At 39.1% G+C, this 24,634-nt stretch overlaps 1 protein-coding gene across 5 annotated transcripts in view; it reads left to right on the plus strand.

Moving 5' to 3' along the window:
- The window catches only part of LOC135483341 (sodium channel protein 1 brain-like), a 44,978-nt gene that overhangs the window by 15,164 nt on the left and 5,180 nt on the right, over positions 1-24,634 (plus strand). The window contains exons 3-25 of one of the 5 annotated variants that reach the window (XM_064764145.1): positions 1,098-1,226; positions 1,429-1,538; positions 3,099-3,314; positions 3,749-3,806; positions 4,049-4,193; positions 5,011-5,145; positions 6,854-6,898; positions 10,856-11,314; positions 13,066-13,156; positions 13,837-13,851; positions 15,433-15,659; positions 15,970-16,146; positions 16,440-16,781; positions 16,979-17,177; positions 17,308-17,405; positions 17,591-17,850; positions 17,992-18,307; positions 18,489-18,611; positions 18,849-19,166; positions 19,420-19,557; positions 19,925-20,035; positions 22,235-22,505; positions 23,071-23,082. In XM_064764145.1, the coding sequence (XP_064620215.1) occupies positions 1,098-1,226; positions 1,429-1,538; positions 3,099-3,314; positions 3,749-3,806; positions 4,049-4,193; positions 5,011-5,145; positions 6,854-6,898; positions 10,856-11,314; positions 13,066-13,156; positions 13,837-13,851; positions 15,433-15,659; positions 15,970-16,146; positions 16,440-16,781; positions 16,979-17,177; positions 17,308-17,405; positions 17,591-17,850; positions 17,992-18,307; positions 18,489-18,611; positions 18,849-19,166; positions 19,420-19,557; positions 19,925-20,035; positions 22,235-22,505; positions 23,071-23,082 (3,995 nt within the window). The other 4 variants (XM_064764148.1, XM_064764146.1, XM_064764147.1 and 1 more) reach the window with 4 other exon arrangements.

Raw genomic sequence — 24,634 nt, forward strand, 5'->3', positions numbered from 1 at the left:
GCTAGGCTATGCTCAACACTTACATGAGTCAAAGAACGAAGCAGATACAGATGTCCCCAGACTCACCTCATTATTTCTTTGAGAGACAAAGAGTCAATTTGATTGATTATAGAAAGACTGTTATCCCTGATCAATGTTCCGTTTTCACGCCCTAGCTACATCAACATTTGTTCTCATGGTAACAACATATCACCTTGGGGCGATAGACTGTAGGCCTAACAGCATAATAGTCAAGATCACTATCAATACTTGCGATGCTACATGTGCATTTTGCTTCTTTCAACTTAATGATATTTTATTGAATATCACTGATGGTATATTTCAGCCGATTATTGGGGTACGTGTAGATTGATATGCGTATAACCTGAAATGTGCTATGGTATCAGCTGTTCAGTGTTAATTGCCGGCTATAGAAAACCCTGTTTGCCAGAGTTTAAATCGCTACTTATTCTGCTATTTGCCATCATATCCTCAAAGATTCCGATGGCCCACCTTTGAACCATATCTTCCATCTGAAAGAAGACATCACACCAACATAGGTGTTACTCCGAAAAGCTAAACGATGAAGTTGAAACTGCTATGATATGCTAAATGCTGTCCCACATTCATTTCGCAATAATTTGTTGGAGTTGAAGAAAACATATGGAAAGTCATATATGACAAAGATGTCATACACCGGATCCATTGAACTGATCATGTTGCTAATGTAAACGACTGACATGTTGGAAATGGTTGCTAAGGAAGTCTTCATGGATTTGTTGTTGTTGTTGGCTACCTATAGTGTTGATTGTCCTGTAGCTGATCAAGCTTTTTGTTAAGTTATATCGTACGCATCATCATCAGAGTACTAAACATAACACCACATTATACAGTCTGATGATTGAATTTGAACATCGGAACTTGGACACCGCGGTTGATCTTTCAGCATCTATATAATAGTTTCTCACATTATGTCTGTAATATATATCAATATTCTGTCAATAAAGTATTCTATCCAGAATAAGGGCTGTTTAGGTGAACGTTTGTTACTTTTATCATCTTTACATTAACAGCGATGTGTGGTATTCATGCTAACTCTCATTTCCTGTCTTCTACAGATATGTCTTCACAGCAATATACACCGCTGAAATGATCCTCAAGATGCTGGCAAGAGGACTGATTGCAAACAAGTACACATATCTACGAGAAGGATGGAATTGGTTAGACTTTGGGGTGATATTGTTAGCGTAAGTGTTGATCGCCTGCTCCTCCCCTTCCTCTTACAATTCAATCGCTATGAATCTGGTACCTTCACACATGCGTGATCTACACCACAATTCGTGGAACAGTGGGTTCAAGATGGCGGTCGGTGTTGGCAGTCACGTGACGTGAAAGTTATTCATTGTTTGTATTTATTCTGCTGTTGTCAATTTCTTTGTTCTCTTCCAGATATACAACTATCATCTTAGCAGAGACGAGAGTCAGTGGAGTTGGAAACCTATCAGGTCTTCGGACACTCAGAGTGCTCAGAGCTTTAAAAACAATCTCTATCTTTCCGGGTATGTTAGAGATGAGAATTGTGTAGAATAAGTGTTTTGCCATACGAGCTCAAACTAAATCTTTAGGTGCTTCTTAAGTACATAAAAGTTGAACGCAGTTACAGTTAACTGTTGAATGGCACGCAGTCTCTCGTCAATAATACATCTGTCATACCGAAGTTATGCAATGCTGATTGATTCAAATTGCCTGCGACACTGTTCGATTATTTTGTAAAAACACCTGTATGATATGTTGTTGGAACTATAATAGTATTACGTTTACTGGGAGACATATTTGCAGTTGTGGTTTATGAATATTGATGTTGATCAGAACCAGCCTATCCGAATAGCCAAGAGTAAGATCTCAAAGAAGACTGGTTTTGTAATACAATAAGACGTACATTCTTTTAGAATGTGTTACTTATACTGGAAAAAAGTTGTGATGGGTTTCAATACTGAACTACGTTGATCATTATTCAGTGATTGCTGGTTTGGTGAATCTCCCTTCTCGCTGGAAACAACGTACACGAGGAGCAAATTCTTCCTTATTACTATTGTCCCCACTCAATAAAGAAGCATATCGTATGGCCCACCTTATTGGATTGTCAAATAATCACATGATTATTAGAGTAACAAGTTAGTTAAAGACTGGACTGTGATAGCAATATGGCAGCTGATGCAGAAATTTGACAGGCTCATCATTCTTGAGTACTCTTGCCTTTTGGCACCCAATGTTACTCTATCCGCCCTTCCGTTGACAATAGTCATTGGATCGTTCATCTTGTTATTCAACTTAGTACATGGTGCCCTAAGGGTAACTGGCACACTACGACCCAGAAGAGCTGGATCAATGATTCTGAAGCAACGCGCGCCTGCTGAGGCCGCCCAGTTTGTACCAACTAGTGATATAACTAAGGAAACATGTTTTCTTTCCATGAAAGTTAAATCATTGGGTATATGTGATCAATAAGGGACCCCGGCCGGTTGTATAGATTTATACATAGGTCGTGAGGATATCGTCAACTGTTCAATAAAACAATTACCTTGCATGGCGTCATTGCACAGAATCGGGGAGTATTCAGTGCACTAAGCAGGAGAAGATTGGTGGTAACCATGGTTTATACTCAGAGGTGATTCCGCTTGGAATCGTTTAAATTGAATTTAAACTGAAAATAAAACAAAAGAAAGCCCTATATTTGGCCTAATTTGCCCCTGAGATTCAGATTGTGTGTACATTTCTGTTCAAAAAGTCACCCCCCTTGTCTCATTGAACACTGACAACATACCCAACACCAGTGCCATTTGGACACACTCCTCTTCCATGTTTTACAAACCTGGTTGCTCTCCTGACCCCAGGCATTTTTGTTTGAAGGGTCTCTGGGCTCAGTTGCTCAAAACGCCAGCGTCTAGTACAGCTGTCCGGCTATTGAGTTATACAGTAATTGCTAGTGTCACCTAGCGATGATTAGTGGCGATGTTCCCTGACCCAGTTTTCCGGTCCAACATGTTTCTGTAGTGGTCCCTTTAGCATCTCTTTGAAATAAAGAACAAACTCATATCCGCTATGATTTGTTTTTTCAGGTTTGAAAACTATAGTCAATGCCTTACTGCGTTCCATGAAGATGTTTGCAGAAGTGTTAACCCTCACAACATTCTGTATGATGGTATTCGCCTTGTTTGGATTACAAGTTTACATGGGAGTATTACGTAATAAGTGTGTCTTGAACTTTGATACAACCGGCCTATCAAACCTTAGCCATGTTCATCAGTACTATAACTCTTGGATAAAAAATACTAGTAAGTACATATATTAGAAAATGAAATATCGTCTTCTTTTGTTGGGCGTTGGTTTATTCAGACCACGATCTCCGGTAGATCTATGCAATGTAGCTTCAATAATATATTGCACATTTGATAAGCTTCTGTTAAGTGAAGTGTTTTACAGTAGCTTGCCCTTAAAGAAAGGTATGCCCTTCACCTGTTGCAAGTCAGCATCATAATAATGGTAGTTGTGGAGTCAGAATTCCCTATCATGCTATTCTTGCTATGTAATAGCTGTAAAGGATATTAGTGTGCAGCAGTACATGTATAAGTAAAACGATCTGAGATTGTTGATGGTTGTCAATGGTTTAATTTTCTTTGATGAATTGGCTTGGTATCATAGCAAAGTATTTCCAATCTCTCACTTTTGCTTTTAGACCTTCTTACACTTATTCTTTTGAATATTCCAGCCAACTGGGAGATGTTCGATGAGAGCTATCGGGTTTGTGGCAACATCTCTGGAGCTGGGTAGGTTACATCATTCAGACATTCTTTAATCACAAAATGAACAAAGCTTCCTTACTATTTAGAACATCAGTTGGTACGGTCAGAGTGCAGAACTCATTAACGGGCTAGCAATCCTCTCTCGGTCAGTATCAGTAACACAGCTGAATATGTCCATTATCTACCAGGAGAATACGTTCTCCTAATTCTGTGAGCAGATAGGGTCCAGTGGATGAATTTTCAAACGATATTTTCTTTCTATGCAGAGGTTGTGCCACTGGATATAGTTGCCTACCAGACATCGGGGAGAATCCAGACTATGGATACACAAACTTCGATCACTTTGGATTTGCGATGCTGGCGTCGTTTCAACTGATCACTCTTGACTTCTGGGAGAATCTTTACAACTATGTAAGTATCCTGTCGTGGCACGCCATGTGAACCTCTGGGGAAATGTGGCGCTTCCTAGTTATAATAAGTCTCCAATCCATATAAGACATTCTAAACTACGTTAGTGGTTTTAAAGATTCATTGTTCTTAAGTTGGGTGTTTTTAATTGCTTGAATTTGTTATTAAGGTGATTTAATATGGATATATGCATAACAAGAATGTCGAATTCTATCCCGGGGCTAATGAGAAATCTCGTTCAGGAGGCGATACTTACAATCAGCTCCTCCTGCTGCTTCATTAATTTCACCGATGATAGTTGTTGACAATGAAAGCGAACTTTAACATCACAGTATGGCATGAAGGTGACGGTCGCTGTATCCTTGATATGCAAACGCAATAGTTTATTGCTGAATGGTGACTCTGACCTTTGTTGTTATGAATTGTTGAAAGTTTAATGACAATATCTGAAAGTCTTGTTAGAAAAGTCATTCCTTCCATACAGCTTCACAGCAGGGTGCCGTGATTCCGATATTAATTTGCCTTGGGCCATCAACGGGAATTTTTCTCTCAGCGATTGGAAGCCTGATGCGTTATTGCTTGGAGATACTACTCCCGAAGGTGAAGAAAGGTCGATTTTCCTTACATCTTCTATTTGAGGTGATCTAGAATGAGATAGGTATTGAATCCTGTGCTTATAGGCTATCGGAACAATTCAAGTACATGACACACCAGCCAGGTCCCCTATAGGCATACTGCAGATGCCGAGACCAATATTCTCCAGTTCGGCATGTATCAGAATCGATAGTTGACCGTATGTTTTTCATTTGTATAATTTCAGATCATCCGAGCAAGTGGCCCTTGGAATATACTCTTTTTCATCATGGTTGTTTTCTTTGGATCATTTTACCTCGTCAACTTGATGTTAGCTGTCGTCACCATGTCGTATGAGGAGGAAGCATTGAATGATGGGAAGGTAAGAACACGGAGAATGAAACAGATATTTGAAATGGCCAAAAAACTAAAAGGCTACATTTCATTTTCAGATAAGAAGATTTGTTTTGGATATTTACAACCAAATCGATAAAAGAACGTGACCTACATGTATATCTATCTTGTAATGACACATCTTCAAGCAGTTTTTTATCTATGCTCACTTGTAGTAGGTGGCTTGAAACGTTTATCAATTCACGAACTGCTAAAAAAGTGTAATGTATTTTATCTTTCTTCAAAAGGAATCTATTGATCTAAATCTGCATGTTTGTGTGTGTTCAACTCCGTATTCATAAAGTCAATCTGTCTTATCATTCTAACACGACACTGTTTAGAAATATGGATTCTATGCTCGTACCCTGGGCTTGGGTGATAGAAAGCTAGAACTGATTGTTGATAGAGTATTTGTTGATTCTTCTCTGTTTAGATAATGATATGCCCATACTTCGCCCATGTGCATTTAGAGGTAATGTCTTTCATAGGCATGCTTTAAAATGTTAGTTAATGGTGTGTTGCTTCGTGGAATTATCACATATAAGAGGCTACCATTTTGTCTTTCCATTTTGGTCGTTTCTTTGTTGATGATGGAACGCTCCTGCATTTCGTTAAGAATTCTTGTGCCATCGTTGATAAGCTTCTTAATGTTCAAAGACTTCGTGTTCGACACTAATTATAGCTCCATTAAGAGTGCATTTCTATTGCATACTTGCCTGTCTCATGGCATGCGTTATACCCTGACTAACACCAATAAAACACTGGGTGATCATGAAATCGGGAGTTTCGTCCGAAGCCTTATTATATTCCTTGGCGATCTTCAGTTTACCCTTCGAGTAACCAGCCCAAACGTAATATTTAAAAATTTAATTTTTGAGTTGCAATGACCAGTTATATCCATCCTTGGCAGCCTTGAGCGCTAATGTGGCACACCTTATGACCATTCCTGTTAATGTTACTGCTAAGGTAATCAAAGCCACTTAAAATGTTTTACTGAGCAAATTGCGTGCTACAGTAGTGAAATGATGGCAATGACCTTGAAATCGTCCGCAGGTGGAGCCTAGAAAGAAGTCACTTTACATTCTTAATTAGGATTTGCCTATTAGGTATTCATGGACAAAGATTTTTTACGCATCCTTGCTCTCTTCGCCCATGTTTCAACATATCTATACTGTATATTCTAGTCACCACGGAAGGCGCTTATAAACGGCACGAGTGCAAATAGTTTGGTGTCGAGTCCCGAGCCTCCTGATCTAAACCCCAAACATGACAAACATGTATGTATGGGACTATCATACACATTATTATAAATAAGTGCATGTTACTTTCAGCATGAATACTTTTAGTGTACTTAAAACTATTCATTCGCATGGAATTTATATTACGTTAAGTCAAGGAAAGACAAAGTAAAAGAAATCGCTTGACATTCGCCATCAAAATTTGCTTCTCCAAGGTAATGGGTAAACATTTACTCCTGGCAGGAGTTCTCATGTGCAATTAAAAGGTTAATGTGCAAACATTTATGTGTGCTTGTATCTAAAAACAAAAAGAAGTCAACATTTCGGTTTTTAATTTGTCTTTCCTTGCATTGGAGTTTTACCTACCCTGATATTTGGGAAAGGTTGGATTATTGTATAGTAGTTTTAATCAACTTTTGGTTCATTTTGTTCAATTATTTGGGTCTGTTCTTTTATCAGTATCGTAGCGAGCAAAAGAAAGAGAAAAAGAAGGCAGAGAAGGAGGTATAGCCATTCACTGTTTTCTCGCTACCAACCGCACTCACCCGCAGATATGGCCGACAGGTTCCCTCACGAAGCTGACAGGCAGGGCAGACTTTGTCACTTGTCACAAATGTTGTTGGTTAGATTAGAAATCTAGAATAATAGATGTCTGAGCAACTCATCTTATGAATTACGTTGAACAACTTGAGATGCTGATTGCTGTTCTGGCATTCGCTGAGATGGCTTCAACTGTGATGTGGCTGGTCTTACCAAACATCATCTGAAATTGAAAACATGTGCAGGCAAGATACCCGTGCATGGAATGCGTACGGCATGAACTGCTTTTAGTTATTGTCAGTTGAATTTTGCAACGTCTTCAGGATATATACGATTTCAAAATTTTCACCCTCCCATGAGTGTTCAACGTTGATATAAACTCAAAAACCTATTCCTTACTTAGTTTGTTCACCAAATCTGTCTTGAAACACCATACTTCTGTTTCATATGCAGAGCACTATGTACACAAATGTACACAGATCAGACAAGTTACGACGAACTCCTTCACAAATCTCTTAGAATATCACAAACAAAAGAGAAGGAGGCACTAGTTACTCCTTCGTTATGTGCATTGACACATTGTCTGGCTTGTTACAGAGTAACTAGGTTAATAAGTTCTTTGTGTACTAGGAACAAAATACTAGTAATTTAATCATTTAACGGACTGAGTAATTTTGTGTTAAGATATTTCTAGTGCATGGTTTAGGAAATACTATTAATACTTTTGAAAGTTACGTGTGATTTATTTTGCATGCTTTGTCATATTCTGAGTCGAATCTGTGAGGCCCTGATATAACCGAATCAATAGCATCCCGAGGAAACTGGTGATACGCCTAATAAGTTCCTTCAACAACAACTTTTGCAGCATGCAAGGAAATTTCAATATCTTTGGAAAGCATGAATAATTATTGAATAATTATGTAATAATGTGTGGTTTATTTTGATCAGGATAAATCCGGTATCCTCATCTTTCTTTGATGTCATAAATCATTGACTTACCTTTGAATGACAGAGATATTGTACTGACGAACACCACAGTGCATGGTTGAAACACCTACTTCAGGTAATTTTCTTGAATTTCCTTAAAACCTATTGATAACCAAACTGATGAACAGGGGCACAGCCATCGATGATCTATAAACTGTTGATCGTGGCTGTGTCTATGGTCGAACTACTTATCATCATTATTGTACCTTATTCCTCTCTACCATCATGTTGGCCGAATATAATCACCTATGAAACCTATCTGAACCTGATTTGACAGAGATACTGCTTTAGAGTGGAGCTGCAAAGGTTGTTCTAAGCTAACTGTATAAGCTTGAATTCCCTCTCCTACCTTAATCAGGACATCGTCTATTTGGGCAAGGTTCTTCACCCGAATGATGCATGCATCATCAAAGATATGTCCTGATCGCTTACTCAAAACGCTAACAAAAGGTAGTACGGTGTTGGTTTACTCCTGTAATGTGGTCATAGTTGGTTGAGGGTTGGCGTAGTTTTGTCCGCTTCTATCATCTCAACGGAAGGGTTCAGGGGAATGGTAACACTAAGGTTATGGGGAAAGTGCTCTAAATACTTGCTTAAACCGGTGTGCAAGGGATAGTAGTCCTAGGGCTGATAGTCCGTGTAACAATAGCCCGCATTGCTAAATGTTTTGGTTAGGGTTAGCGGTACAATAGATCATGCTGCTTAATTGGTCAAATACAATGCTACCGGACTATGACTCCAGGGGGACTATATCCGCTGTCACACCGGCCTAAAGTGAATATCACGTTTATGAAAAGCACATACAAGAACATACTGTAGTTGCTTTATGATGGTATTCTAGATATATGTGCATGCTTTCAGCATTTTATTTAGAGCATTTTCGATGTACTTGTAGATGTTTAATGATGATTATAGTAGTATCCATTGTTAGAGATGGCTGGAGGAAAGGTTGGACAGTGACACCATCCATTGGAGAGTTTTCGAATGATGTATTTCTCCTATTCTTAGAATATCATTACTGTTGTGGTAATATTTATTCAGCATGGGTTCAAAATTATATGTTTTATCAAAATTTGTTTCTTGGATGTCACTTATGCTCATTTGTTTCAAAACTACATAGCAGGTTTTTGAATCTATCATCATCGTTACGAAAGATTTCATCGATGAGTTATTTTAATCATCAGCACATCAATAAAATTACATTTAAGAAGTAATAATCTTAAGCTTTGCAACATGTGCTCTTTTCACAGAAAACAATTGATATCTTAGTGTGATTTGCCTTCATTTGGACTTCACATGTACAAGTCAGTACCGGTGGTTAGAAGTAAAGAAATGGAAAATTGTGATAAAGCATTTGAAAACAGTGTAATGACTATAGTAATAAAGATTTAAGATTTAGGATGTACACGTTAGGATTTGGGAAAGACTGATGAGATTGACGATAAATGCTAATCTGGAGAGCAGTTGCAAAGGCATCGAAAGAACATCTCGTGTTACATCTACCTGGAATAGCTTATATACTGAGACAGGTGATAGCTGTTAAACTCTGGTAGAAAAAGTCCATTAATTGATTTCAACCTTTCCTCAAACATGTAGTAGCATACTAATCTTGTCTCTTCTCCTTTAACTAATTAAGTGGCACATGTACATGAAGTACTATGCTGTAAGTATAGATAGACCACATTCACCATCGCATGGTAACTCTCATGTCGTTATGCGCTTTCACCTTTTGGCTCCAATATAATTCTCTGGTGATAATTCGTTAACGACATAACTGCGTTGACAACGGTTGCATTGCATGTGGCGTGTTGTTTTATGCTCTCGTCACTTTATCGAGCATAACGTGGAGCATTTTGATATTCATTGTGATTTGTTGTCATGTCACATTCTATGTCAGTTCACTGCATGAACGATTTTTTCCCATTAAGGGAGATATCACTTGAGCTGTTTTTTCTTGACAAGCATGATATGTTTTTTAAGGAACCAATCTAACTGTTAATAAAGACACCGCTTTCTCTTGTAAATGGCCTCATATGGTTTCAAGTCTGTCAACCCCAAAATAAGCATCATCGATGAGGTTCCATTGTGCATCACTGAGAGACTTCAAACGTCAGTTAAATATGGTTATTTGATCCCAATGTCCCCAGTGGTCCTTTTGTCCGAATTTGTAGTAGGAATATCTCGATTGCAATGTCAACATTACAATAATCGTTGGTCGGAAGCAGTAGTTAGTGGAATAATTCCGATATTGACCTGACGTTTGATGGCGATGATTAGCTCATTGTGGAGCAATCTATATGTAATCAATGGCAGGTTGTGAGTCAATATGGTAACTCTGTAATGGTTAGAATGCTGTATCTAGTCATTATTTTATTCCATTGGCTCAAATCGGCTCATCAGTTCAGATCATTAACCATTCACATAATCATCCGATGATGATCAAAAAAGATCCCGCTCAGGTTTCACTGTGGGACGAATGTCATATCTGATGACCAATTTAGATGCTATTTTTAATGGCCTTGAATGGACCTGAGATATAGACTGTCTTAAGTATTTCCCTCTATAAAGTTAACCTAAGCCATTGCCCAAGTAAGGGTTTGTGCATGATAGATTATCCCATTCGTATGTCAGATCACCTGATCTTGATCGTACGTTTTTATTGTTGTACATCTGAATGCATATAATGTTGTCAGCGCACCATCATACGTGTCAGCGCACCATCATACGTGTTCTTTGTTATGCGTAAATCTGAGTGTCTTCTGGAACACTCAATTTTCGTCATGGTAAAATTTCTAAACTTCAATAATAACGGTGCCATATGAACAATAAATCGATATCAAGAGTTATATTTTATTATACTTAACTGCAATAGTGCCTGGGGGCGTCTCAGAGTTAAGAGTGAAGTGGATATTTATTGACTCTTTGTATTTTCAGGAAAAAGAGAAGGAAAAACAAGCCAAGGCAAAGAAGAAGGCTAAAGCTCAAGAGAAGATGAAGTTTGATCCGAAGAAGTTACAAGCTAAGATAATGAAGAAGAAGGACGATGGGGATCCCAGCAGTGCTACATCTACGAGAGAGAAAGATCCAGCGAATAAAAGTCAGGTTAGCCTGAAGGGCAAGGAGAATGGACAAGTGGTAGGAGGAGGCAAAGCTGCACCCAAGGATGACGGGAAGAAAAAGAAGGGGAAAGTTAGCCCGGTGAAGCAGGACAGCGTACAGAGTAATGACACTGGTGTTGCTAGTAGTATTGGTAGTATAAACAGTACATCTAAGCCAGATCCGAAGCTGCGAAAGCTCAATAAACAGAACAGCTTGGATATTATGGGCACGAAGAACAGTACGCCCGTCGATTCAGGAATGGGGAGCACGGATCGGTTGATAGAGGAACTAGAGGTAGGAGAAGACGACGAGAAGAATGCAGATGCTAAAGACAATTCTAACAAAGTGCCTGTTAGTGTGAATGCTAATACTAATCGTAGTGCCACTAATAAACCCAACGCCACTCAGCATAATAATCTACCTGTATCAGGTTCAAGCACGAAACATGATAATCAAATTAGAACTATTGCCGAGATTGCACCCCTCACTCAAGAAAACAAACTTGATGTAAGCAGTGACCTCAGAGACCTAGAAATAGCAGTTGACAATGACCTTCAAACCAAGGTCAGCGACCTTGGTACTGCTCCATCAAGTGATAATGCCAGCATCCTTCAAAATGCCGTTGGGAATGACCTTGTGTCTTCAGCCAAAGGCAGTGGTCTTAAGACTGCAAAAACGGGCAATGATCTTGAGAATGTCGGCAAAGAAACTCTCAAAAACGATGACTTTGATAACGGGGCAAAGGTTAGAGACTCTAAACAAGGTACTAGCATACCCGAGGCTAAGGTTGAAATAGAAAAAACTGTCGTTTCTGAAATTGATGCTAACGGTAACTCTGCGCCTTCCCAGTCTATGCAATCTGAACCCAAAACAACACCAAAGCAGGAAAAGCTATCGTTCGCACAAGTAGCTGATGGACTAACACAAGGGAGCGCCAGTAGTAAGAAAACATTGAAGAAACAGAAGAGCAAAAAGAGCGTAAGTTGACACAGTAAACTCCTGGTGAAGCTATTTCTGTCCCCTTTCTGTCTCTCGTTGGTACTTGTTTGCTGACTCTTTGGAAGTTCTATTCTTTCCATCCTAGGAAAACCTGGACCGTTCACACACGAAATTGCCCAAAGGTGACAGTGCAAAATCTCTCCTTTATTCCTTAGGATTCCTTACCATGCCTATGACGTCAATATTTTCTGCATTTAGTTACTCGTGCTTGTGCAATAGCAACAATGACCACGAATATAGCTTCAAGTATTTCAACTAACCTGCATGGAATTGAGAGACTGCTAGTTAGCTTCGTTGTGCTTTCTAACTACGTCATGGGGTTAAAAATAGCTGGGGCTACCAATGTGCAATTGCCATCAAACGTCCGAAGTTAACAAATGATATGGTCTAGCCCCATCTTCAACTCCCGAGTCTTGCTTGGCTGCTTTATTTCTTTCTTTGGCCACACGTTAGCTGATACCAGGGTTTGGCAGTGCCTATATGTCGCTTTCTAGCTGAAAGCATTATCGGGTATCTGGTGTCCACTTAACGAGTTTTGTGTGGTGTTTGTACCATTGTTATTTCACCCTTGACAACACTCTCTCATGGCATTCTCTACTTCTTTCACAGCGACGTATTTTGACACACTATTTTTGTTTTCTTGACACCATATAACGAAGTTGAACTTAAGTTAACCACTGGACTTTAAGTTAACAACTTCGCTCTTATTCATTCCAAGCTCAGCTTGAAAACACTAGCAGTCATGCTGGTCACTTACATCGCTTAATTTCGGATACAGCAACTGAGAAAAATATACATGTGTTAAGCTTCACTTCATTGCCATATTACATTAAAAACGCACGTCACATGTTATAATCGAATATATCAATATGTCATGAAAAGACACTTCTTACATATCTGCTTTGAGACGACACATGCTGGATGTTCAAAGATGGCATGGTTATGAACTATGCAGGCTAAAAAGTCAGCTCCTACTTCTGAAGTAATCATTTTTCGACTAAAGTATCCGTTTGCATACTGACTGTTCATCTTTATTAACCCATTAGCTAACGTCACAGCTCGGAGATGAAGATAAGGACGAATATGACAGTGATTCCGAAGATGATGGTGATACGCATTCCATAGTTGTTGTTGATGGTGAGTAGTAGTTATTCAGTGTCCTTTAAAACCTTTGATTGACCTTTAGAATATACTTGCATGTTCTTAGGAGTCTTGTAAACACTGATATATTGTCAGCCATTTGGTGATGACGGTTTAGGTCCTTTAACATTTGCATGACTACTTTAGATGGGAAGATTCCTGCTGTGGCCATATTCATGAGTTTTGCATGCAATATTTGCTCAAGCTTGGTGCGGAATAGTCATGCTGACAACGTCTGCGATTGCTGCACGCAATCTGTGGTTTTACCTCTTTAGGACTGTGACAATAATCTGAAAGAAGTCTCTGAGGCTATGTCATTTATCACATGGTCGACTTTCCTTTCAAACCAAATGTCCTCTCCTGACAAAGCTGTCCCATGTGAAACCATTTTGATTGTTTGTTAGTTACGAGTAATATTCTAACTTGATTTCGTAAGATGCAAGATACAGACACCAGAGCAAGAACTCCTATTGCGCTGGCAAATTGAATGTCATCAAACATCATACAAGCTTGTGCAGTTTTCCCATAGTTTGCATTTGGATAACTTAGGTAGTAACGAACATTTAAACGTGCATGTCCTTGATATATGCTAATGATAATCAGTAGAATCATCTAAGAGTACTAGGTAGTGATAGCGTCTCATTGCTTTCTCCTGTCTTGTCGTTTATGCGCTACAGAATATGGCATGAGAGGTGAGTGTTGTGTCAAATCACAAAACGTGAACATATTTCCTTCGGTGACGGGTCCTTTGCACTCTCTCGTCGGCTGCAGTGGCACATCCAGTGACTGACTTGTAGTTCCCATTCTGTAAAAGGAAAAGTAGTTATTTCCAGTCCTATTTCTTAAGCAAGTTTCAAGCAGACACTGACGAGAAACAAAGGTTCTGGGTGTTACTTTATTTGTTAAGAACCGATGGCCTACAACAACACACCAGCATGCATTCTGAAACAAACCATTAAAAGGTTTTGTAACATCGAAGATCGCATGGATGAGCCACTGCATCTGTCGTATGAACCTGATTCCCTTTTGAAAAATAAGGTATTTTTTGTTCAACTGCCGAATCGTTTATCACGTTCCTTTCACAAGGGTCATTACAATTACTTTGACAATCATTTTTATCAGCTCACTTTGTTACGAGAAAGTGTTGTTATCTCATTGCATGTGAAGGAATCACTTTCACTTTCATTAAATTCATTTCATTCCAGCAATACTTTCTTTAAGTCATTTAATGTCTCTTTGATTTAATATCTCTTGCCTATGCTGTAAGATATGAATTATGGTTCCCATGTCAGAACTTAGGTTATCAAACCATTGTTCCAACTATTTCTCTCGCTCTCTTTCAAATATTTATCACAACCATAGCCTCATTTCCGTAAAGTAGGGATCCTTAAATAACTTCTTTGAAAATCCTCCAACCTGTCAGTACTTCTAGGGAAATTATGTCTGGTGGTGGTTCAATGTACATCTGAATTATCTCGTTTACAATTCATATCTTCTTGTTTCAAAGGTTGTTGTGTTAAACCAAAGTGCTCTTGGACAAAAATAAGGAAACGACTCTTAAATTATTTGGGAATACGTACGCTATATGAATCCTCTTTGAAGCTTTATGTAAAGCAAGGCATTCGTAGCTGATCATCTCCATTTCAATATTGCACCTAACTGATATGTGTACAGATTAGTTTTTAGTTAAGGCACCACATGCTCACGCACGTTGTGTTGGTAGTCATCACTAAGCGTCTGAATTGCTCCTTTTATTTGTGGATTGATAGTTTCAAGCACAAACCATGGTTGTCTATTGCCTGGCACCCTGCCCCACTCTGACATCAGTCTTGTTTGTCATACAACCTCTGAATTATGTGAGAGGTTATACATGTCTGCACAGTATTATAAGGCACTCTGTTGTAAGATCAAGAAGCATCATAAGCATATGAAACGATGAAGTCAATTTCAATGTAGGTATTCAGTCTAATGGAAATGAAATAAGATTGGTTGTCTTAACTTCGACAGAAAATATGATATCTTTCGCTATCAGCCTTTCTTGACTATCTTCCTGCCTGATTGACATCATCAATTTAACTAATCATCAGAATATGAATTAAAGTATGTATTTACAAATAGCGTGACTTTGGGATCAGTAATGCAACACGTGGCTTTTCGTGTCCGCTGAGTGGTGGCAGTATGTTAGGTGATTAAATCTGTCCGGATTCGTTATAGGTCTTGATGAAGAAAGAAAAGCTTTTCAATCTCTGAAAATCTGCTCTTTGCCTTTTCAGAGGATACGGAGAAGGAATACAAGGATCGGAACTGTCTGAAGTGCAAAGCTTGCTGCAAGTGCTATTTCCCTTGGCTCAAGTTCCAAAATGCTATGTATAACTTCACAATGGATCCACTATTTGAGCTCTTCATCATCCTATGTATTGTGCTGAATACTCTATGTATGGCCATCGTCTCGCATGGCATGTCTGAAGACTTGAAATCTGGCTTGGAGTATGCTAATTACGTATGTATGACTCCTTTTAAGAACAGAGGCAAGAGAGCTCCTAAATATTGTCCCAATCGAAACCCTTACATCAAATGACCTTACTCCACAACTCATAACTCCTTGGTGCTGATTCTGATCATCAATGACAATGACCCTGGCCTTGAAACTATACTTATATGAGTTCCCTGTACCAGTTTTATGGTAAAATAGAGGTAACTGCATTGTCCATTTTAAAAGTGAAACATTCTTACCTCGGTTATTTCGAATATCTAATGTGAACCAATTTGAAATCTTTACCATTTCATTATGATTCTAATGGTTGTTTCAGGTCTTCACAGGCGTATTCACCATCGAGTGCATCTTCAAGATCCTGGCGATGCCAAAGTTATATTGGAATAACAAGTGGAACATCTTTGACTTCTTCATCGTAGTCGTCAGTTTAATTGATGTCAGTCTTCAAGGGATTAACGTGCCTGGATTATCGGTATTCAGGACAGTGAGATTGGTAAGTTTTTCGTGGAGATAATAGTCTGGACTATGTCATGAACTCATTTGCACTATAGTGCTGAGTTCCACTTCCAACAGAACCCAAGATTTCTTTCAACTGGTCATGCTTGTGACAAGTGTAGTGTGGCTGCTAACTGTCATGCCAGGGTCGTGCGGTTAATCCTTTTATAAGCAAAACTGGGTGGTATGCAACCGATGATGGAACAACTCAAGTTGAGTAATAGATTTGAAAAACTATGAGTGCGGTACGTGTGTAAGCATATTATAGAATACTTTGCCCTCTTCTTCCAGTTCCGTGTCTTCAAGCTTGCCCAGTCTTGGGCGACCATGCGCCTCTTACTCACCATCATCTTCAGCGCCCTGGGCTCCCTCGGCAACCTGACCTTCATCCTGGCTCTCTTCATGTTCATCTTCGCCGTGATGGGAATGCAGTTATTCCAGGATTATTATACAACTGCGTATTTCCCGGAGGGAGTACCAAGGTGGAACTTTACTGATTTCTGGCATTCGTTGATCCTGATCTTTCGAGTATTGTGTGGAGAGTGGATTGAGCCGCTGTGGGACTGCATGAGAGCCTACAATGAGACTTGCATGGTCGTCTTTATACCTACGCTCTTCATTGGAAACTTCATGGTAAGTCTTAATAAAGGACAGCGAACATCAACGTAAAATGCTCTTGAACCTTAACTGGAGGTTCTTCAGTACACCTACAAGTATATTTGCGTCGAACATTCTTTTCAACTGACTGACTCTTTCTTTGCAAAGCTTAAGGTGTCAATACTTTTGTACTTCTTATTGTGACTTAAGATGGTCTCTAATCTTTATTACAGGTTTTGAATCTCTTCCTTGCCTTACTGTTGAATTCGTTTGCATCTGACTCGCTCCAAAAGAAGGAGAAGGAAACGAAGCAGGAGACGTCCAAGTTTAAAGCAGCATTCCAGCGGCTGAAGATGATTCTGAGGATCAAGAAGAGCATTTCTGTTGAACCAGAGAAAAAGGAAGAAGAAGATGGGGGTGCAACCAGTAAAGGTGGGTATGGTATTACTGTGACGGACTGAGGGTACAGCTTTAAAGCTAATATATCCTTCCGAACTACATGTGTATATTACTACGATCAGGCTATGGCTCAACCACAATGACATTGCCCTTGTTCTTATAGATGATGAGGTTGAGATGCTCGAAATTACAGCAGATGGGAGTGCCAAAACAGTTGACAAGAAAACAGCTAATGGTCACGCTGGAAATAAGATGTCGAAGGTACGTTATTGCCTTTAAAGGTGTGGAGGTGTTTGTGAACGTAATAATTTATTATTGTGTTCTGTCGTTCTGCCTAAGGTTGCCGCGTCGAAGTGTGTGCTATGATTAGCAACATGTAAAACTATCACTGCCGTATACATATCATTGTACTCCAGAATACTAATAGGTTCTCTTTGTCTTTCCAGTCAGTAGAAGCCTTCTCCGTTCCTCGAGAGCAGTATTCAGAGTTTGGTAACACACTTGAAGCTAACAAGGTCTCAGTTGACAACGCCGATGCGGTGTCGCGTTCAAAATCCAAAACATCAATCAGGTCCAAACAGTCTGTGCGCAACGAAGAGAAGAGGAAGGAAATGGAGAAGAAGATGAAGATGTCTGAAGATGAGAACCAGGAGACTTCCGGTGAAATCGTTGTGCTTGATTGCTTCCCTCTTGCCTGCACAAAACGGTAGGTCTGCCTTTCCGTTCTCAATGATGGTTCTCGACCTAGATAGATGCAATCTATCTAATTTGATATAATTTGATAAGGATGCCTCTATTTACCAATTCAATAGGATATTCTTTCATAAACGTTGATGTATCTTTTTAGGTGTAAATGTTGTCACTGTTGCGATGATGCTGCATGCATGCCAAACTGGGTGAAGTTCCGCAAGGGAATGATCAGAGCTGTCGACCACAAAGTGTTCGAGGCCATAATTCTTATACTCATCCTGGGCAGCAGTATCTCGTTGTGCTTTGAAGACATCTACCTGGAGTTTGACCCTACAAAACAGCTCGTTCTGCAATATCTCAACTACGTATTTGCTATCCTCTTCACAATAGAGATGCTGATGAAGTGGGCAGCCTATGGCTACAAGAAGTATTTTACTAGCTTTTGGACTATTCTTGACTTCCTGATTGTACTGGTAAGTAGTAAAGAATTGTCTCGGATTTTGTTGAGATACACACTCTTGAAAAGTATCTTCAACCACGATTTCGAAATCTCACGAGATATCTCTACACAAACTTAGGTGTTGGCACACATGAATCATATGTACATATTTTATGTTGACGATACTGATGTGATTCCACTATGTCTCCTTCCAGATTTCCTGGACCAGCTTGATAGTGGACCTATTAGGTGGGGCAAACATATCAGCATTTCGTGCATTACGAACCTTACGAGCATTCCGACCACTCAGAGCTATTTCCCGCTGGCAGGGAATGAGGGTAAGAACTATCATCCACCTCAGTTTGGTTTAGGAAGGTATTTCTCTTTCAGTGATAAAGCTCTTATTTGTCTCATTAAGTAGGCTCCACAAATGTACCTGTGCTGTGCCCTTGCAGGTTTTATTGTGGAAGATTGCCTCTGGAAAGGAAGCGAGGGTGAGTTATCTGGGGCGAATTATCCTGCAACTATTGATAATCATGTTTCTTTTTTATAATGCTTTTCTCTTCTCTTTTCAGATTGTTGTTAATGCTCTGATGTTTGCCATTCCCGCCATCTTCAATGTTTTGCTAGTCTGTCTCATCTTCTGGCTCATATTCAGCATCATCGGTGTACAGGTCTTCATGGGGAAGTTCTTCAAGTGTATCGATACCGATGGAAACAGATTGGATCATACTATAACACCGAATAAGACGGTGTGCATAGCGAAAGGATACACGTGGAAGAATTCCTATGTGAATTTTGATGATGCTGGTCAGGGGTTCTTGGCTTTACTTCAAGTGGCGACCTTTGAAGGGTGGATGGAGGTCATGGTTGATGCCATTGATGCTACAGCAGTGAGTGAGGTTTCTTGAGTTTTTCTTGTGAGCGTATCCTTTACTCTGTGATTATGGTCCATAGGCTCTGTAATTTAAAGAAATGGCGGTGACAAGATAGCCAGAAACCCATAGCGGTACACAACTGGGTTCGTACAACAGTTTGAACATTTTCTTGGGATTGACATTAAATTAAAGTCACTATATCTATTCAGATTCGTCTTTGCATCAGTTTAATCACTGCATAACAATCTTGATCCCTCCTTGTTTGCAGATTGATGTCCAGCCTCAAAGAGAAGCCAACTTCCCAGCTTATATCTACTTCTTTATCTTCATTGTGTTCGGCTCATTCTTCACGCTCAACTTATTCATTGGAGTCATCATTGACAACTTCAACATGCTCAAGAAAAAAGTAGGTTTCAACAAATATGTCTATTGTCTCTTCATCAGGTCTTGAGTTTCCATCTGAAACTGTCCTGTTGCTGTTGACACTGTGACAGCTAAGTTTAGAGGTATGGCCACAACTGTCCAATTCGGAAGGTGGCCCAAGTTGTATTATTCGTTGGACAAGTGGGGCCCTTGGATTCCCACGACAAAGTTTTGAAATCTGATGCTGTTGAGTTGACTTGGCATGAAAACCAGTCGAAGTTGGCGTTAGCTATAATCTACAGAGACGTTCGCCTGTCACAGGCAAAGGAACCTAATGCATCAATTTACGCAGCTAACGTGATGATGCTTCCAGTTATTTGTATTACTTTCTGTTGTCTTCTTGTTTTTAGTATGAGGGGACATACTTGGATATGTTCTTGACCAGCAATCAAAAGAACTATTACAACACACTCAAGAAACTTGGCAATAAAAAGCCTCAAAAAACAATAAAAAGGCCAAGGGTGAGTTATTCAATATTGATTATCTAGTGTGTTCTGACATAAGGCCAAGTAAACAAACAGCCAAGGGAATGACATGGGGTATTTTCTGACTTAAGATGCATGGACGAAGATTCTTAGGGGCGTGTAGAATTATATCACTCTATTGTTAATCTATAAGTCTAGTTTTACTTGGCCTAATGTAAACTTCAATGTGACAATATATAACCAGTTTGCCTTTGGACAGTCATGTGTCAGTTTAGTTGTTGGCAAGTGTTAGAAAACTAGCAGTCCCAGTTGGTTAGGTCACTTACGTGCTTAATGTGCTTCTTGTTTCACACCAAATACCGTTACACATCGAATGGCCCACCGGTCTAGATGCATACGTCGAATAAAAAAAAAGTACTAGTACTGGTAAAATGACTACCAATAGCTGTATGGTCCCTACCAATCAATTATTCTGTAGTCTATCAAATTTCACTTTGTTAATGCATGTTATAGATATCTATTAATTCTTTAGTTTGGGTCCCAGAACTCTGAAAAGACCGTAGCGAAATGATACTTTTGCATGAACTAGTCCTTGCTTTCCCTTTGGATTGAGTTAACAGCTTTTCTCCAAGCTTGTAAGCCAAAACCATTCCCTTTTTATCCTTCCTTTGCTATAAAACAACGTTTTTGCATGACAACTCCTCTTAATATTTTTCCATATTTTTTTCGTTATCTTTTCCCCTTTTTAGGGCAAGGTTCGTATCTGATGCACTTGTGACATGCTATCTGTATTTGACAAGGCTGTTTTCATTCATTTCTCAAAAAGGACTCTTACACACCAAGAATGAGTTTGTCAATAGAAGTGAATCTTTACTTTGACTGTTTGGATGATGCCAAATAGAGTTTTGTTTCCCAAACTCTCATTGCAATAAAAGATCTTCTTTTGGTAAACTTTCGTGTTTTGGCTTTATGGAAGTGTTCTGGACTCAACATCATTTAACTTTTCAATTTTATTCATTCATTGCATTTACCTTGTATCTGATAAGGATAGAAAACTGCAGTAGGGGCAGGGGCTTTTTAACTATCAAATAATATGTTAACAATGGATGTCAAATAAACTCTTGTGATACGAAATTGTTCCACTCATTGCATGTAGATGAAACACGCTTCCGTAAAGACAGACAACGTTTGTTAACTATTGTGTGGCACTTAAAATTATTGTTTGGTGAAGGTGAATGTGCACTTGTTGCTTTGTGAATTTCTCACTCAAATAAATGGTCAGCTATGTAAGAAATCAGTTGATGTTGGCATCGGATTTTGATAAAACGCACCATTTATTGAGTTGGAAATAAATTAAGCGTTATTAGCCCCTCCCTCCCTCCCCCAGGGTGCTGTAATTAACCTTTTTTCAGCTCGTATTTGAATAATATACCATTAACCATAGTGTAGTGCATGATCTTAGTTCGTCAGTCCTTGTTGAATTCTGTCGTGTTCTCTCGTTAGATTCTATCACCCAATAGCTGACTTGGGATTAGTGGTAACAAGGAGTAAGAGTAACACTAAATTTAGGTCGAGCACGTCATCTAACTTGGCTTAATACTAGCTCTTTAGACAATGGGTGATATGAATAAAGACTAGCAAATGCTTTTATCTAAAACTTCATGTACATGTACATATACACTAGGCCTTTCTGTACAAAATTGAAGTAAAAGCATTTGCTAGTCTTTATTCATATCACCCAATATTTGGGCCACGTGTACTGTAGGAGGAAACTTGACAATCCTGCGCAAACTTACGCCTTTGCACAGCGCTGGCCTTACCTTACATGCTTTCCTTTCACACTACAGTACAAATATACAAATATATCATTCTGGTAGAGACGATCATATGCGTATGTTTCGCAAACGCTTAGAGGCAGCTGAAGAATGTTGCTTGCGACAAAAAAGTACTTATACACTGTAGAATGAAGCTTTATGAATACCACTCTAAGTACTAGACAGCGTTATCAGCACCACACTAGATTATGAATACCATCCTTAGTAGAATGATACCTTATAAATACCAGTTTTAGTATAGGTTGAAGCTTTATGAATACCAACGGTGGAAGTAGACCAAGCAACTTTACATGAAACTCCTAAGAAACAGAAGGGTGCATTATTACAAATGAACAAGAAGCTTGATCACACCATCCTGGTTAGTCGAATGAAACTTTATGATAGCATCTCTTCTTTCCAGAACAAGTGCCAGGGATTCTTCTTCGATCTTGCCATCAGCACGAAGTTCGAGCTGGCGATTGTCATCCTCATCTTCCTCAACATGATCGCTATGGGAGTCGAACATTACAAACAATCACAAGTCATCACTGACTCGTTAGAGATTGTCAATATCTGCTTCACTACGGTGTTTACTCTTGAAGCCATTATTAAGATCATTGGCTTGAGGTGGCATTACTTCAGAAGAGCGTGGAATGTTTTTGATTTTATCATTGTGATATTATCTATAGTCGGTAAGTAGATAATTTCTTTTTCTTTTCTGGTTGGGTTGATGAAGCGGTGTGTCCAAGATCACTGTTATGGGAAATCTGTTTGCAAGTGGAAAGATGTAGGTTTCTATTTGCTGCAAGGTGGGGAAGCAATTTGATTTTGGCATGTGTGTTAGCGAGTTTACTCCTTACTCTCAAAAGTCACTCGTCTTTTCCTTAATGTGTTAGTGTAGGTAAAGTGTAGACCCACTGAGAAATTAGTTGTCACTTCACAATTCACGCTGATGGAATGAGACAAGATACACAAGTTATATCGGTTGTTCTTGGTCATCATATGATGCAGTTAAGTTGAAGAACAGATTATCATTCAGTTCGAGTGACGGTGCCTTTGTGACATGTGTCTTTCCCACCATATCATTCTGTCGTGATAAGCTTTCAGAAGCAGCAGTTGGGTCGGTGGATCTTCAATGTTTCTTTCTCCGAAATGACTTCTGCAAGTTCATGTTTGGCCTGCTTATTTGGGTTAACCTTCGCTTGGGATCGTGCAGTCCCTCTCAATGTCATCGTCATATGATTTTATTTTGTTTAGATATATGTGCAGGTAATTTGTTTAGATCTTTTCTTTTGTTGTACATTCACCGTATTCTGACAATATGCACTTCGATGTACACACTCTATTCTCTGTAGGCAACTTTCTTAAGATGAAACTCCAAAGGACATAATGATTATTCAAATGATTCAAAATACCTGAAAACCAGCCGAAATTTCTTGTCAGATGAAAGCAAAACGAGCGCACTCAGCACAGTTTCGATCCCAATAATGGTTGGCTATTGAATTATCTAACCACAGCATTCATCATAACCGGCACGGCATCATCAATCTTTGGCTTCACACCGACCTTCGGCTCCGGTTACAGTTTTGCTAATTACTTAAGAACTGCTTAATACGTCTCAGACGTTGGCTCCATTACAAACAAACAGTTTCCCCTTCGATTCGATAGCAAATTAGGTACTGTTGTTCCCTTTACACGAAGGAATACTTACTTCAAGGAGCAAAGAACCCTTCAATCAAAGGCTCCAGGCAGGGGTGCTCACTTTTTGAAACAAGGCCAAACGCCCAAGCTTGGAGACCATAACTAGCACCCCGAGAATGATGAAAATTCTGTTCATGGGTAACTGAACTGAAATGTTGTATACGTGTTGGGATGTTGGTGTATAAGATTGATATTGGTGTTATCACATGGGTGTTCGTTTTATATGAGAACTTCTAAAAGTAATGTTTGAAGTGTTTCATTGAGTGAATCTACCTGTGCGAGTGAACCGTAACCCATTGATTGTTGTGGTCATATAACTATTAGATTTTCATGCGTTTCAAGTTGCAGGTTGATTATTTCAAGAAGAGCATAAATCTAAGCTTATTGTATGGTCACAGTTTGGGATACTAAATTTATCAAGTTTGGCAAAACATTTGATCATTGACAACAAAAAGCCAGCATCAAAATAATTGAACTGATTCAAAAGTTATTCATTTAACCTCTAATGATCAGAAATGTCGATAATGTCATTTAAGTGAACTTCCCCTTAGTTTTACCCGTTGTCTTTCTACTTTGTCTTTACCTTTTTTTCACTTTACCTTCAGTTGCAAATACATGCAATTTAGTATATTTTCACCATACGTTTTATACAATAATAGTAGATGGTACACACATTTATGTCCTCCAACGTAAATCCACCCCCACACGTCTGACTTACAAGATCATTGCATTTGCAAATTAGACATTATTCATAAGTTATAGTAAGACCAAGGAAACACACTCTGTAGTACTGAATACGACTACTTTATCTGTATTCCCCTTATATTCATCTTTTTCTTCTCTCTGCTCAAAGCTTTCCTAAGGTTTTCAATATTCATTTCAAAGTAATAATTCCACTTTAGTTTGTGATAACGGAACTGGTGTCGGGTAGTTTCTTATTCGCATTGGTCGGTGGTGAAGAGTGTATTGGGTATAATCTGTAGAAGAACCTCATATTCGAGATACTTGTTCATCGCTTTTGAAATATCGAGAGGCGGAAACTCCTTGTATACGAAGAGGAATCTCGAACGGCTGATGTCTCATGTTGAGCGAATGAAACCGGTCTCTCAAAAAAGGCTAG

Source organism: Lineus longissimus, chromosome 2 (assembly GCF_910592395.1).
Source record: "Lineus longissimus chromosome 2, tnLinLong1.2, whole genome shotgun sequence".
Classification (NCBI taxonomy): domain Eukaryota; kingdom Metazoa; phylum Nemertea; class Pilidiophora; order Heteronemertea; family Lineidae; genus Lineus; species Lineus longissimus.